This window comes from Pelodiscus sinensis, chromosome 19, assembly GCF_049634645.1.
Source record: "Pelodiscus sinensis isolate JC-2024 chromosome 19, ASM4963464v1, whole genome shotgun sequence".
Taxonomy (NCBI): Eukaryota; Metazoa; Chordata; order Testudines; family Trionychidae; genus Pelodiscus; species Pelodiscus sinensis.
Window position 1 is genome coordinate 20,837,775 of NC_134729.1, and position 13,411 is coordinate 20,851,185.

The 13,411-nt window shown below is 44.7% G+C and overlaps 1 protein-coding gene across 5 annotated transcripts in view; it reads right to left on the reverse strand.

The window, feature by feature from the left end:
- Positions 1-1,649: 1,649 nt before the first annotated feature.
- Positions 1,650-13,411, reverse strand: part of MYO9B (myosin IXB) — an 88,661-nt gene continuing 76,899 nt past the window's right edge. For 3 of the 5 annotated variants that reach the window (XM_075902962.1, XM_075902963.1, XM_075902965.1), the window contains 8 exons: positions 13,051-13,179; positions 12,360-12,465; positions 9,989-10,120; positions 8,378-8,501; positions 3,852-3,899; positions 3,149-3,288; positions 2,725-2,852; positions 1,650-2,575 (listed from right to left, as the gene is read on the reverse strand). In XM_075902962.1, coding sequence (XP_075759077.1) covers positions 2,133-2,575; positions 2,725-2,852; positions 3,149-3,288; positions 3,852-3,899; positions 8,378-8,501; positions 9,989-10,120; positions 12,360-12,465; positions 13,051-13,179 — 1,250 coding nt within the window. In that variant the 3' untranslated portion in view covers positions 1,650-2,132. Of the gene's footprint in view, positions 2,576-2,712; positions 2,853-3,148; positions 3,289-3,851; positions 3,900-8,377; positions 8,502-9,988; positions 10,121-12,359; positions 12,466-13,050; positions 13,180-13,411 lie in introns of all 5 variants that reach the window. The other 2 variants (XM_075902966.1, XM_075902964.1) reach the window with 2 other exon arrangements.

The window sequence follows — 13,411 nt, forward strand, 5'->3', positions numbered from 1 at the left end:
TCACCACTCATTGCAACCGCAGCATTTTTAATTATAATTAAGCAGCAGGAGTGGCTGACTCAATTGTCAAAACTGTTTGCACAGAAAATAGGGGTTTCCGTTTATTTTTTGTAAAAAATAGCTGCAATCTGCAGAAAAAAATACATGGGAATTGTGCATCCATTCTTCTCTCTGGAGCAGGCTCTCCTGCTAAACTACTTCTCCCATGTAGCACTACAGCTGGGACTGCTGTAATGCATGACTTTTCCCACCAAGATACTTTGGTATATCATGGGAAATGGTACACCTTTAGGAGCATGGCACAGAGGCATCCAAACTAAAATTCCCATGAGGCACCATAACATTTCCAAATCAAAATGTATCTTATTTAAAGTACAAATTCAAAGTTTTCCATGGAAAAAGCCATATCTTCCTACCAGCTCTAACACACCTTTGTGTGACAAGTCTCAGGGATAGCCCTGTTAGTCTATATCTGTAAAAACAACAAGGAGAACGTAGCACCTCAAAGGCTAGCAGATGTATTTGGGCATAATCTTTCATGGGTAAAAACCCACTTTGTCAGAACCATGGGAGACCAAGTGGTTGGTTTTTTTTATACCAACAAAAGCTTATTCCCAAATACATTTGTTAATCTTTAAGGTGCCACAGGACTCCTTGTTTTTACACATGTATGCATTGTTTGATACTTGGCAATGAGAAGACTGGAAGGGATTCTTGATTGGAGCCAGTAAGTGAACATAAGAATGGCCATATTGGGTCAGACCATATTGGGCCATTGGTGGATCTAATCTCCATGAATTTATCTAGTTCTTTTTTGAATCCTGTTAAAGGCCTGGTCTTCACAACATCCTCTGGCAAGGAGTTCCACAAGTTGACTGTGCGCTGCGTGAAGAAAAACTTCCCTTTGTTTATTTTAAACCTGCTACTTATTCATTTCATTTGGTGACCCCTAGTTTTTGTGTTATGGGAACAAGTACATAATTTTTCCTTTTTAACTTTTTAACACACCAGTCATGATTTTATAGATCTCTATCATACCCCCTTAGTCGCCTCTTTTCTAAGCTGAAAAGTCCATCTTTTTAATCTTTCTTCATTTGGAACCCGTTCCAAATCCCTCATCATTTTTGTTGCCTTTTTCTGAACCTTTTCCAATATATCTTTTTTGAGATGAGGTGACCACATCTGTACGCAGTGTTCAAATGGAGTTCTTCGTATCAGCGGAAAGCCTGCTGCCCCGTCTATGCTCCCAGTTCACACTGGTAGAGGAGAGCTGGGGGTTGACTCACATGGCCCAAGTTTTAGAAGCTGTTTGTGCTTGCATGTGCTCATGCTTGATGACTTTTGCAGCACTGTGATGCACAACAGATGCTGAACAAAGCCTTGCACAAAGTTGCCCAACTGTGACAACTGCATTTACTGAGCAATGTGATTATACTTGTATGCAAAGCACTGAACTCTCAGAAAACCAACGCCTTTGGTGATTGGTATTTACCCTGCAGAACTCTTTCCAAATCCTTTTAAGGAAGTGTTGGGAAAAGGCATGAATCTCAAGAAAGCCGATCCACTTTTGGTCAGAATTAAGTGTCTTCTTTCTACTCAAGAGCACTCGAGAAGGGCGGACATTGTAGCAATAGGACATTGATAACACGTGTTTTTAAAAAGTGCAATGTATTAATAAACATTTGGATATGTTTTTGGTCTCAGTTAAGACAAGTACATTAACAGTTTTGTAAACAAAAAGAACTTTTCATAAAACATAAAAAAATGGAATATGGAAAAACCTAGTGACTAACTCAGTCAGGCCTATTACAGCCCATCGTAAGCAAATACAAGGCAGCACAGCAGGAGAAACTGGGGTTTTTTTGCAGACTCAAGTCCCAGTATTTTGCTTCGTGACCGAAACTGTTTTAGAGCCTACTCCACCCTCCAAAGTTGCTTTTGTTTACAAAAAGCAGGATATTCCTTGTTTTTAAGCAACTCTGCTTCACCCTTAGAGTGCTGAGAGTTCCCGACTGCACGTCCGGTGACTGCTTACGCCAAGTGCACAAGTTCATCATCTGCCAAGGCGGATTAGAGCCAAAAGCTACAGTTCTCATTAAAAAAAAAAAAAAAAATCCCAAATTTTAAATATTTCATTCCTCTATGCATGACATGTGAGAGTAAGGGTCTGAAAATCTCCGCTTCACTTTTGCTGTTGGTTCATATTCGTCCAAAGATTCCTGAGCTTGGACCACAACTGACCTTTGTGCAACATACACAGAGTGAATTTTATCAGTTCGCCTGGCTGGCCGGTCCCTCCGTCTCACCACTGGCTCAGAGGATACAGCAGCCAATATTCTTCCCTGGGATTCTGTCCGTTTGGAAATCCCATAGGGAAGTTTTATATTTGCTGTGGGCATTACGGGATTTCGACAGGGGACTTTCGTTTTAACCTGCATTGAGGATAGTCTGTGCCTTGTAAATGGATTTGAGACTGTGGAGGCCAGTGGACAAGAAATGCTGGGACCTTGGCAAGAGACTTTGGCAGGCATGTTGGGGCACTGACCATGGCCCTGGAATTCAGACAATGTGGTTCCTTTAAAGAAAAAGAGACACGGAAGTTAAAGTGCATCTTGAAAAATGTAAAATGACATGACTGGTTTTGACCAGATGTCACAAAAATACGTAAAATTTGAAATAATGTAGAAGTAATAAAAAAAGAGCACACACTACCTTAATACTGACCTTCAGTGTCCAGCCGTCCTATTCGGTCCCCTGGTAGGCTCTCCGTGCTCACTGATGTCTCAGAGTCCAGATTTTCCTCATCAGAGCCTCGCTGGTCCAGCTCAGGTAATCGGTAAGTTATGTCTTCCCTGCATCAAACACATACAGATCATGGCACCCCAGGAAGATAGCGACTTACTGTATTTACCAATGCTATTAACATGAACAAGTCTAAGCAGAGCATGCTTTAGAAGCAAGCAGCCCTGCACCTACACCTCAACAAATTTCATCTCCAACTATTGCCTTTGCCGATTATCTTTTACTGCTTCTTCACTCTGACTTCTCTACAGTACGGGTGACATGCAACAGAGCATGCTGCATTGCCTCCCGGGACACGAGGCATACGCTCAATAGATTCCATTAGCAATGCGAAGCTAGGACTCACTTTTCCTCTTTGATTGACTGTATGCGTTCGATCAGAATCTCCTTCTCCCGGTTATCAACATCAGATGCCTCATCTTCCTCCCGCAGCGACTCCAGCTTGGGGAAGTTGTCGTCATTTCCTTTGTCTTGGGGGCTTTTACACTAGAAGAAAGTTGTATGTGTTATGCTTCAGAATGAAGAGTAGATCAGCCCACCCCACCCCACCCTCAGACAATTACTAATAAAGGACGGGCAGGAAAACAGGGCAAGTGAAGGGCTCCAACAGAGGTAGTGAAGAGGGTGTTAGTTATCCATTCCATATATACAGATATGTTTGAATAGGTCACGCAGTAGACTTAATTTGCTTTAGGTGGTTTAAATTCATCTGATTTGTTTTAACATTATTATTTTTTCATGTGTTTTCTACGTAGAGGGTACGTTTGCTAACACTTGTTTAGCTGTGCGTGTTAACTGCAAATTTTTATTCCATTCATTATGAACACAGGTTAGAACTTCATTAATAAGAAACAGTGATGTGAGGGAGGAATTGGACAACAGCAGTGCATACATTCTAGGGAAAGGGCTATAGTGATGCATGCAGTCTGGATTCTTTTAAAATCGATTTCATATCATGTAAATTAGAATAAGTAGTAAAGGTTCCATCATGCTGTGGTGCCATAAAAAAATTAATCATGCATTCTAAACACATCCGGGTTTGTACATACCAGCACCCCCTCAAAAGGAGAAGAAAACCCAAGTTTTACAGGCCAGAGCTAGAGAAAGATGAAGACCAAATTCACTACATCGTGGTAACTTTAGAAAATTGTTTTTTTCTGATCAGAACAGTTATGTTAAAATGTTGCATGTCAGACAGTGGGAATCTAGACAGTTCTATCATTGGTATTTTACAGTATATGTGTTTGGAGGTTCATTAAAGCAACATTTAAGGCTTTGAAAACATTTTAATCTATACACTCACAAAGATATTTGATCTTTCATTGTCAAATACCTTCTTACTCTATAGTACATATTTTAACCTGCTAAAGCAACTTATTTGCAGTATCAACTGGAATCAAATCAAATAGGTCAGACAGATTTAGGAGGTTTTGTTTAAAAAAAAAAAAAAAAAAAAACCAACAACAACAAAACCTCTGATTTTTTCCACTTATCAGATTTCTAGAGCTCACAGACCAGCTGTATCAAATTTTGAATCAGCAAATACAAGCCCAATATTCTGAGGTCCATCTGTTGAATTTCATTGCTTGGCTGTCAAAATTCTTACATCCAAGATAAAAAATAGACATGCAAGGTTAACACATGATGGTCTAACTCTCAGAGGGGTAGCCATGTTATCTAGAACTTTAAAAACAACAAATAGTCCTGTGGAACCTTAGAAACTAAAAAAAAAAAAATGTATAGTATAAGCTTTTGTGGGTAAAACCCACTTAACTCATCTGATGAAGTGGGTTCTAGCCACGAAAGCTCATGATTCTATATATTTTTCTTAGTCTCTAAGGGTACATCTACACTACGGAGCTATTTTGGGATACCAGAAGTATCCCAAAATAGTGATTCTGCATCTACTGAAGCAGCCTGTTATTTCGTAATAGATATTGAAATAATGGGCAGCATATCCAACGTCCCGATAACTCTCGTTCCATGAGGGTTAAGGGGCATTCTGGAATAGCGAGTTATTTTGAAATTTGGTGCTGTGTAGACAGCACCAAATTATGAAATAAACTATTTCGAAAGACACTCAAAATAAGTTGCACAAATTGTGTAGTTTATTTTGAGCTAAGGGTGCTGTGTAGACACACCCTAAGGTACTAAAGGACTACTCATTGTCTAAGACTATTTAACTACCAGTCAACAGGCAGTCTTTATCCCATTGCTTTCAAAGCAAAACTTCACAGGAGGGATGTCAGTGGTTAACTGGTAAACATCACCCAGAAAGCACGATGCTGATTAGTTACTGGATAGCAGAAGGCCTAGCCAGGCTAATGCAGCTCCTGCCTGACGCAGGCCTGGCCTGGCTGGAGCAATCCATGGTGTAGCAGGCCTGGCTGGGCTGAAGCAGCCCACTGTGCTGTCAGTGGGGGGTGCTCCAGCCCGGCTAGACCAGCCCAGCCCCCACTTCCTGCCATTTAAGCAGTTAACTGACTAAACGGGATTTTACGTCCCTACTCCACAGTGAAATCTTGAGGGAAGATCTGCCTTAAATTTTTTTTTTTTTTAAATCAGTGGCATGATAAGGCCAAAGAATTCTGAAGAAATCTCAGTGCAAGTTCTGTTCAGCACGAACAGCCTTTGTTTGTCCAGTTAAGATTGCAACTCCTTTGGGGGAAGGGTGCTCACTTGTCTGACATTGATGGGATCTCTTGTAAAGCACTCTAGGGCTACGTCTACACTACAAAGTTTTTGCGCAAAAATTCACGGAGCATTCACACTTCAAGCACGTTTTTGCACAAGAAAATCTAGTCAATTGACAGAACAGAGGGCTTTTTGCGGTGTAGGTATACCTCCTTCTACGAGGCATAACTCCTTTTTGGGCTGCAGCTCTTGGGCAAAAAGGTACGTGTGGACGCTCCATAGGGGTTTCTTGTGCAAAAAAGAGCCAATCCGAAAAAGCAGAGGTGCTCTGAAGGCTATTCTGTGAATGGCCATCAGAGCTTTCTTGTGCAAGCTGACATACTGCATGGATGCTCGCTTGTGCAAAAGATTAACTGATGCGCTTTGAGGTGTGGATGCGCTTTTGCAAAAGACTTTTTGTGCCAAAACCCTGCAGTGTAGACATAGCCTACGTGTAGACAGTGACGTGTCAGCTTCTGACATGGGCTGACAACTCCCAGTTCTACATGTACAACAGGGCACTTACTGTGAAATTAACTCTAGTTCACTCATGCTTCTACCTCTGGCCTCCAGACATGTTCTCAAAGAGCTTTTCTTTTTGCATTTTGAATGAGTCAGTTTTGGGGCACTACTTCCATGCAAGTAACTAGAGTCAGGGTTTCTGGAGCATTTCCATGATACCCATTTTCAGTCCCTCAAAGTTTTGTAAAACTCCCTCCCCCCCCCACCTTCTGGGCTGAAATTTTTCCAGGCTCAGTTCCTGCTTAAAGCGAGTTTTGGCTTTTTGACATCCTCCCCGGCCAAAATTATTCAGCCATTTGACAGGCAGCAGGGCATGAATTCACTTTTGGCAATTATAAAAAGCCACATTAGCGCCAAAAAAGGAGAGAAAATCCTCCATTAAGTAAGTGTTCTGGTGACACCCCATTTTGATTATGCCACATGTGACTTTTTTTCATATGGGCAGTACTGTGGGTAGCCGTTACGACGCTGACACCAATCCCAGTGCTGGCAGCCTGTATGGTACGTACACTCAAAGCTACACTCATCTCTTGAGTCTCGGGTCCCAACCAGGATCTCATTAGTCTGCTCTTTCTGAACTGTCTCCCCAGCTGAGAGTGAACACTGGGAGCAGGAGCCAGCAGTTGCAGGCCCACCTCTTCCATGCCAGGGTCTTTATTCTCTGAATTCCACCTTTTCTTAGGAAAGCCTCACATCCCTCCTTTTGCCAGGGGGCTGGAACAATGTGTACGTGCTGAGAGTCACTGAACCAAACTGTAAACCCTGTTATGTAATGGAAACCACCTCAAGCCAGGGGGGGCTGCAGAATCCCTATTTCCAGCACCAAATACCATCGCCCCTGCTTGACACAAGCGGTAACCGAGTCCCAGGGAGGTGACATGACCTGCTCAAAGACACACAGGGACGTTTTCGGTTTGCAAAGCTAGATACCGAATCCAGATCTTGGAATGGGTGACTCGTGTTTTATACCAAACCACCGTGCCCCAGAGAAAAGATATCAGCTCTTTGTACTATGCACAAATATCTACATAACTTGTGATTGCTCCCACCCTAAACACTAGGTTTTTTTGATCACAGTCCCTGCCATTGCAGAGCTGGGCTGTCAGGTGATTCTGGCACACAGTAGCTGAGCTTTTCACAGAAGTACCAGAGCCTGAAGTGAGAACAGGTTCTGAACAAGCGAACCACCATAGCTACTGGAACCAAGGGATCCCCTGGAGGTGACTAGGCACCGAACAGGCATAATCGCCTCACAATCCTTCTTACAGAGTCACCAGGCCAGTGCCCGGATGCTCTCTGTACGAGGGATGTAATCATGTAGTTGGTTAACCGATAAGCGAAAGCTTATCGGTTAATGCTATAGACCACACCAGTTCCCCCCCATGCACCTGCCAGTAAATTTTTTAGCAGGGTGGCCAGCAGCCCAGCTCAGTCCTGGCTCCCACCGGGAACAGGACCTACCCCTGCTATGGCAATGCATTTAAAGAGCGTTAGGAGCCAGGCAGGCAGGCAGCCCGGTTCAGTTCTGTTTTGTGCCAGGTCCAGGAGCTCAGCCCTTCCCCTAGACAGTGGCTGCTGCCATCCTGTGCTGCTGCACCTCTGTATCAGAAGCAGCAGCACAGGGTGACAGGCAGCTGGTCCATGAGGGGAGCTGGTTTTTAAACTGGCTCCCCTTGTGGGCTAGCTCCCGCCTGGCACCCCACGCTGCTGCTTCTGATACAGAGGCAGCAGCATAGCGTGGCAGGGGGCTCCTCAGGAGTGGGGCTGGAGCACACTGGCTGCTGGCCCTACTCCCAGGGACTATAGAATAGTCGACTAATAAGAATTCATGAGGTTAATTGACTATTCAATTAACCAATATTTAACATCCCTACTCTGTACTTACATCATTCAGCAATGCTCCCTCCTCAGCACACTAAGCTCATTCAAACTCAGACTTCCACAACGCAGAGGTCTAGTTCCCAGTGCAACACTAGGCTGGGCCAGCTCCCTTTTCATTGTAATTCAGGGTCAGTAACCAGTACTTGGTCTTTGACAAGCTGAGCAGGCTGGAAGGGTGAGGCTACAGTGGGTTTCCCCCACTCCTAGGAATCTGCTAGACTAGCGTTTCTTAAACTGTGTTCCGCAGCACACCGGTGTGCCATGGAGAACAGAATTCAAAATGGCCGCTCTTAAAGGGGAGGCACCCCCTTTTTTTTTGGCTCAATAACTCCTCCCTGCCACCCAACCCTTACACCCCCCCCCCCATCCTTTTTTTTTTTTTTGGCTCAACCAAAAATCCTTGGTGTTCCTCATAAAAAAATTATTGTTTGGTGTTCCTCCGTCATAAAAAGTTTAAGAAACATTGTGCTAGACAGCCCTTTTGGGATGCGGCACTTACCATGTTCTGCCGGAGCAAAGAAAGTCGACGGAAAGCAATGCTCTCAGCTACTTCCAGCTGGTTAATTTCATCCATTTTTAACTTATATTTTCTCATCTGCTCCTTTATTAGCATTTCCACGCACCTGTTCAAAAGTGCAAGAGTTTGATCAGCAACCTGCTACCTGAATACCCACATATGCTTGTGTACAACCATGAGGATGGGATGTATCACCAACACACAGACAGATCTTCAGCACACTGCCAGTGAATACACCTAGCTCAGGGATTTTCTACACGGGTGTAGATGGCCCCCTCTCAAACCAAAGTCTCCAGTGGCACTTTCTTTAGAGGATAGTGCTGGATGAGCGCAGGATGAAGGGTCTACACAGACAAGCAGGACTGGATGCAACCAAAAGCAGTGCTACAGATGATGCATGTTCTTACTCGGATAACCAGAACTTCGCACACTGTGTCTCCATGCAACAAAGGTAAGTGATCAAGCATCACCCACACTGCTAACTGTTTCTATTTCCTCTACCTGCTGTCCTCTCCCTGCTCCGGCACAGACACTGGTGGGCATAGAACGTTCCCGCAACTGCCCTTCTCCACTTTTCCAGCCCCACAGGAAGAGCAAACTGAATCAGAAGTTGGAAAAGAGCCACCGCTTTATTAGGTTTCAAACACGTCTTCCATTTCTGCTCTGGCCCTTTATTAAAAATGACAGAGGCATATTTGCGGCCAGCAATAGAGCACAGGTGGGGATAAGCACAGAGAGCTAGAGAAACTGAGGAGCTAGCGATTAGCACAAAGAGGATATGGGCACAACTCTTAAATCAAGGAGACAGGATCAGAGGGCAAGGCTGAAGGGCTCCCAAGTAAGCAAGTGAAAGTGTTTAATTTCTGTGCCCTCTCCATGTAAGTAATGGTTCTCAGTACCACTACAGGACTGCTGTTCATACATGAATGTGCTACTATTCGGCCCAATTGTGATTTTTATTTTACACAAATAGATTTCTACCATCATGTGGCGCATATCTCCCACTGTCTACCCAAACCCTGCTTTCAAAACAAATAAAGGAATCAAATGCATAACATTTTCTATCCATTTGAATTCAGAACTGTTAAGACTCTTAATTATTAATAAAACTACAGGAAGGCCCTAAATACCTTGGGTCTGTTATACCAAGGCCACAGAAATCAGAAGCAGAGCCAAGATTAGAACTCAGGACCTGCTAACTTCTAACTCTGCACTCAGTGCTCCAGCCTATTCCACAAACCAGGGCTCAAACAAATATTACAGCCGGTCCCCGATTTACAAACAGGTTATGTATCTCGTAATTCGATTTGTTCGTAAGTTGGGAATACGTGCTTTTAAATATGGCCGTGCTGTTCATAAATGCGGATGGTGCGTTCGTAAGTCGGGGACAGGCTGTAATGGGGCTAATGGGAGGTTGGTTGTAAGGCAATGCATTCGTAACTCGGGGACCGGCTGTACATTGGATATTTCTAACATGGATCAAACTGCAAGAGCTAGACAAGGCGCACATGACAGCACCAGAGACACGCCTTGGCTGGAAGAACAATTTCACCCCAAGCAGACTTCTGTAGCAAACCGAATGCTGACACTTACACGGTTGTCTTTGAGACGTCCTTCATGCTGGTCAGTGGGTCAGAATTATCAGGGCAGCGCAGGAGACACGGAGCAAAGACAATGGCCAGAGCATTGGGTGACATGCGGTTGATGTCTTCTACTAAAGCCACTCTGAAAGTCAACATTTGGAACAACAGGAACATTTCTTAGTCAACTCTTAGAAAACAAACAATCCGATCAGACTTTGCTAGCATCTCAGCAGGCAGCCCTAGGGGAGGCTTGAGTGTGAGAGGGTTAGGAAAACTTTTTTTTAAAAGAAGTGAATTTAACCTCTTGTTGCATGAAAAAGAACATGAATCCACACAGATGGAAGTAGCCCAGATGGGCCTTGACCAGCCACTCTTTGCCATCTCTTGTGAGTCAGGTTATCACTCTATTTTCAGGTTTCTACTTAGGGCCTCACCTGAAGGCAGATCCCTTCCACTAGAACAGTGGATCCCAATCTTTTTGATACTGGGGACCAGTAAACCCATTCACAAGCTTTTGGAGGACTGGTAACACTTATTTGCATATTCATTAAGCAAATGATGAATATGCAAATAAATCATGTCGCTGGCCCTACTTGTCTGGTGGGTTGTTCCGCCCCCTCCGCTCCTGGTCCCAATCCCTTCCGCTTTATCGGCCGGTGCCAGGCGATCTGCGTCAGTGCGTGTGGTGCCTGGCCTTCTCCCTGTGTCTGAGCGCCCACTGGATCCAGCCCCGCTGCCAGGGAGCATGCCTGGCAGAGACACCGTGGCAGTGGGCTCTCTCCCAAGAGGGCCACGCTGCCGCTCTCAGCAGTGCGGGGTGCTGCTACCCCACCACACAAATTAAGAGGATCCTCTCTGAGCTAACACTGCTTGGCTCACCTGATACAATTAGATCAGTTGGCAGGAAAGAGGGGAAACAAAGAGAGATCAGAGAATCACAGAACTGGGAAGGACCTCTAGAGATCATCAAGTCCAGTCCCCTGCCCTCACGGCAGGACCAAGCACCATCTAGACCAGGGCTACTCAACTTTGGAAGCCCCGGGGGCCACAATGATACTCCCAGCACATGCCAAGGGCAGCAACTTAAGTGTAGTTGCATATACATGCAAATATATGCAAATAGCTTCTTTTACACTGACAGGCATGAATACAAAGATTAAGCCTTAAGCTGTGGCGCTGGACCCAAACGTGGCCAGTGAGAGCCAGTTAGCACCTCTCAGGTTCTGCCCACAAGGCTAAGCAGCCAGCACTTCTCACAATCCCCCGGTGCTCCTAGTACCTCCTCCCCTGGGGCTAGAAATGCTGACACCCTGTACCCTACTGTTCCAGCCAGCCCGTCCGCTTGTGTCTTTCAATGCTCACCCCGCCTGGGAGATGCCTAGCTGTTGTGGAGCGTGTTCCCAGTGGAGGCCATGTACATTGCTGACCCGCAGGCCACGTGTTGAGCCCTGCATAAACCCAAACGGCACTGAGGGCCGCAAACAAACAAGCCATGAGCCACATGCGACCCATAGACTGCGTGTTGAGTAGCCATGATCTAGACCATCCCTGACAGGGGTGTGTCTAACCTGCTCTTAAAAATTTCCAGTGATGGAGATTCCACAACCTCCCTCGGCAATTTATCCCAGTGCTGAACCCCCGTGACAGGAAATTATTCCTGATGTCCAACCTAAACCGCCCTTGCTGCAATTTAAATCCGTTGCTGCTTGTCCTATAATCAGAGGTTAAGGAGAATATTTTCCCCCCTCCCCTTCATTAATAACCTATTAAATACAAGAAAGCTGTTATGTCCCCCTCTGTCTTCTCTTTTGCAGACTAAACAAACCACATTCTTTCAGTCCTCCCTCATAGGTGATGTTTTCTAGACTTTTAATAATTTTTGTGGCTCTTTGGATTTTCTCCAATTTGTCCACATTTTTCCTGAAATGTGGCACCCAGAACTGGACACAGAACTCTAGTTGAGGCCTAATCAACACAAAGTAGAGCAGGAGAATGACTTTTCGTGTCTTACTTACAACACTCTTGCTAATGCCTCCCAGAATAGCATTTGCTATTTTTGAAACAGTATCACACTGTTGACTCTTATTTAGCTTGTGGTCCACTATGACCCCTAGATTCCTTTCTGCAGTGTTCCTTCCTAGGTGGTCATTTCCTAGGTGCCAACCCTAAATTCTCACCCTTGTAATGTCAATGCAGTGAAATCCCCACTTAGATCCCAACAAGGGTTGGGCTGTCAGAAAGCTTCCATAACAAATTCAAAATTCCACACGTTGAATAGACTTATTTCTGGGTTACGCGGCTTTAACAGTAATTTGAAAGCAACAGCAGAGGGAGAATGGACCCAGCACAGATAAAATCCAAAGGAAAGGAGAGACCATTACTTGACAAGATGAAAGATGAGTCGCTCCAGGGTGTTGTGATTGGCTTGTGGAAGTTGTTCAAGGACAGTGTAAATGGCAACAAGTTGCTCCTGCTTTTCGGGTAGCTCTGCACAAGAAACAACAAGCACAAGATCTCAAGATACTCAGGAGCTCACAGCAGTTCAAAAGCACCAGTCAATTAACACCTGGACATCTGAATGCTCTTAGAGAGGTTTGGGGACCTTAAGCTAAAGCCACCTCCGAACTTATATGCCTCTCACGAGGCTCAATACTTCAGAAGCCAGGGCTGTCACTTCATTACAGTAAGACACAACAGCACACAGCAGACCGGGTTGGTTTCCCACTTTTCACACGCTCGTAATAGCATGGTAAGGACAGAGTGACAAATGCAAGGAATAACAGACTCCATCCAGGCTGTTCACATTTTTTGCACTGAATGCTCCAACTTGTTTTCCCCCCAAGAAAGGACAGTGTCCTTACAGATGCTGCTGTTCTGAAAAATGAGGTAAGAACCCTGATATCAGAAAACCCCAAAATTTTTGTTGCCTAGAACAAATTTTAGAGTAACGGCTGGAGAAATGACTAAAAAGAGGCCATATCACAAACGCAATTAGTGCCGGGGCACTAAACCGTTCTTCAAGATAGAGGACAAACACACATGCCTGTTGCTCTACAAATCGAGAAAACCCACCTACTGCTCGGAGAAAGTCGCTGTACTGTGCAAAAGTCATGAGTGGGTCGGGTAGCTCCCGTAGCCATTGCTTCAGGATGCCAGTGATGGTGTGAATGGGATAATTCTCGAGTTTCACTGAATTTGGATCTGAAACGACAGTTACAAGATGTAGCCCATCTGATTCTTTTGATGCAGACAATCCGCTCCCACAGAAGGGGGCCTACAAAGAATTCAAGTAGTCGTGTATTTACTCCCAGGAAGCCCAAGTGGCTACTCAAAATGGGTCCTGAAGATACGTATTTATGAGCATGAAAAGATTAGCAAGCCAATCAGTAACGCAGGCTCCGTACTGCACAAGTTAGTGCAGAGCAGTTTTTCC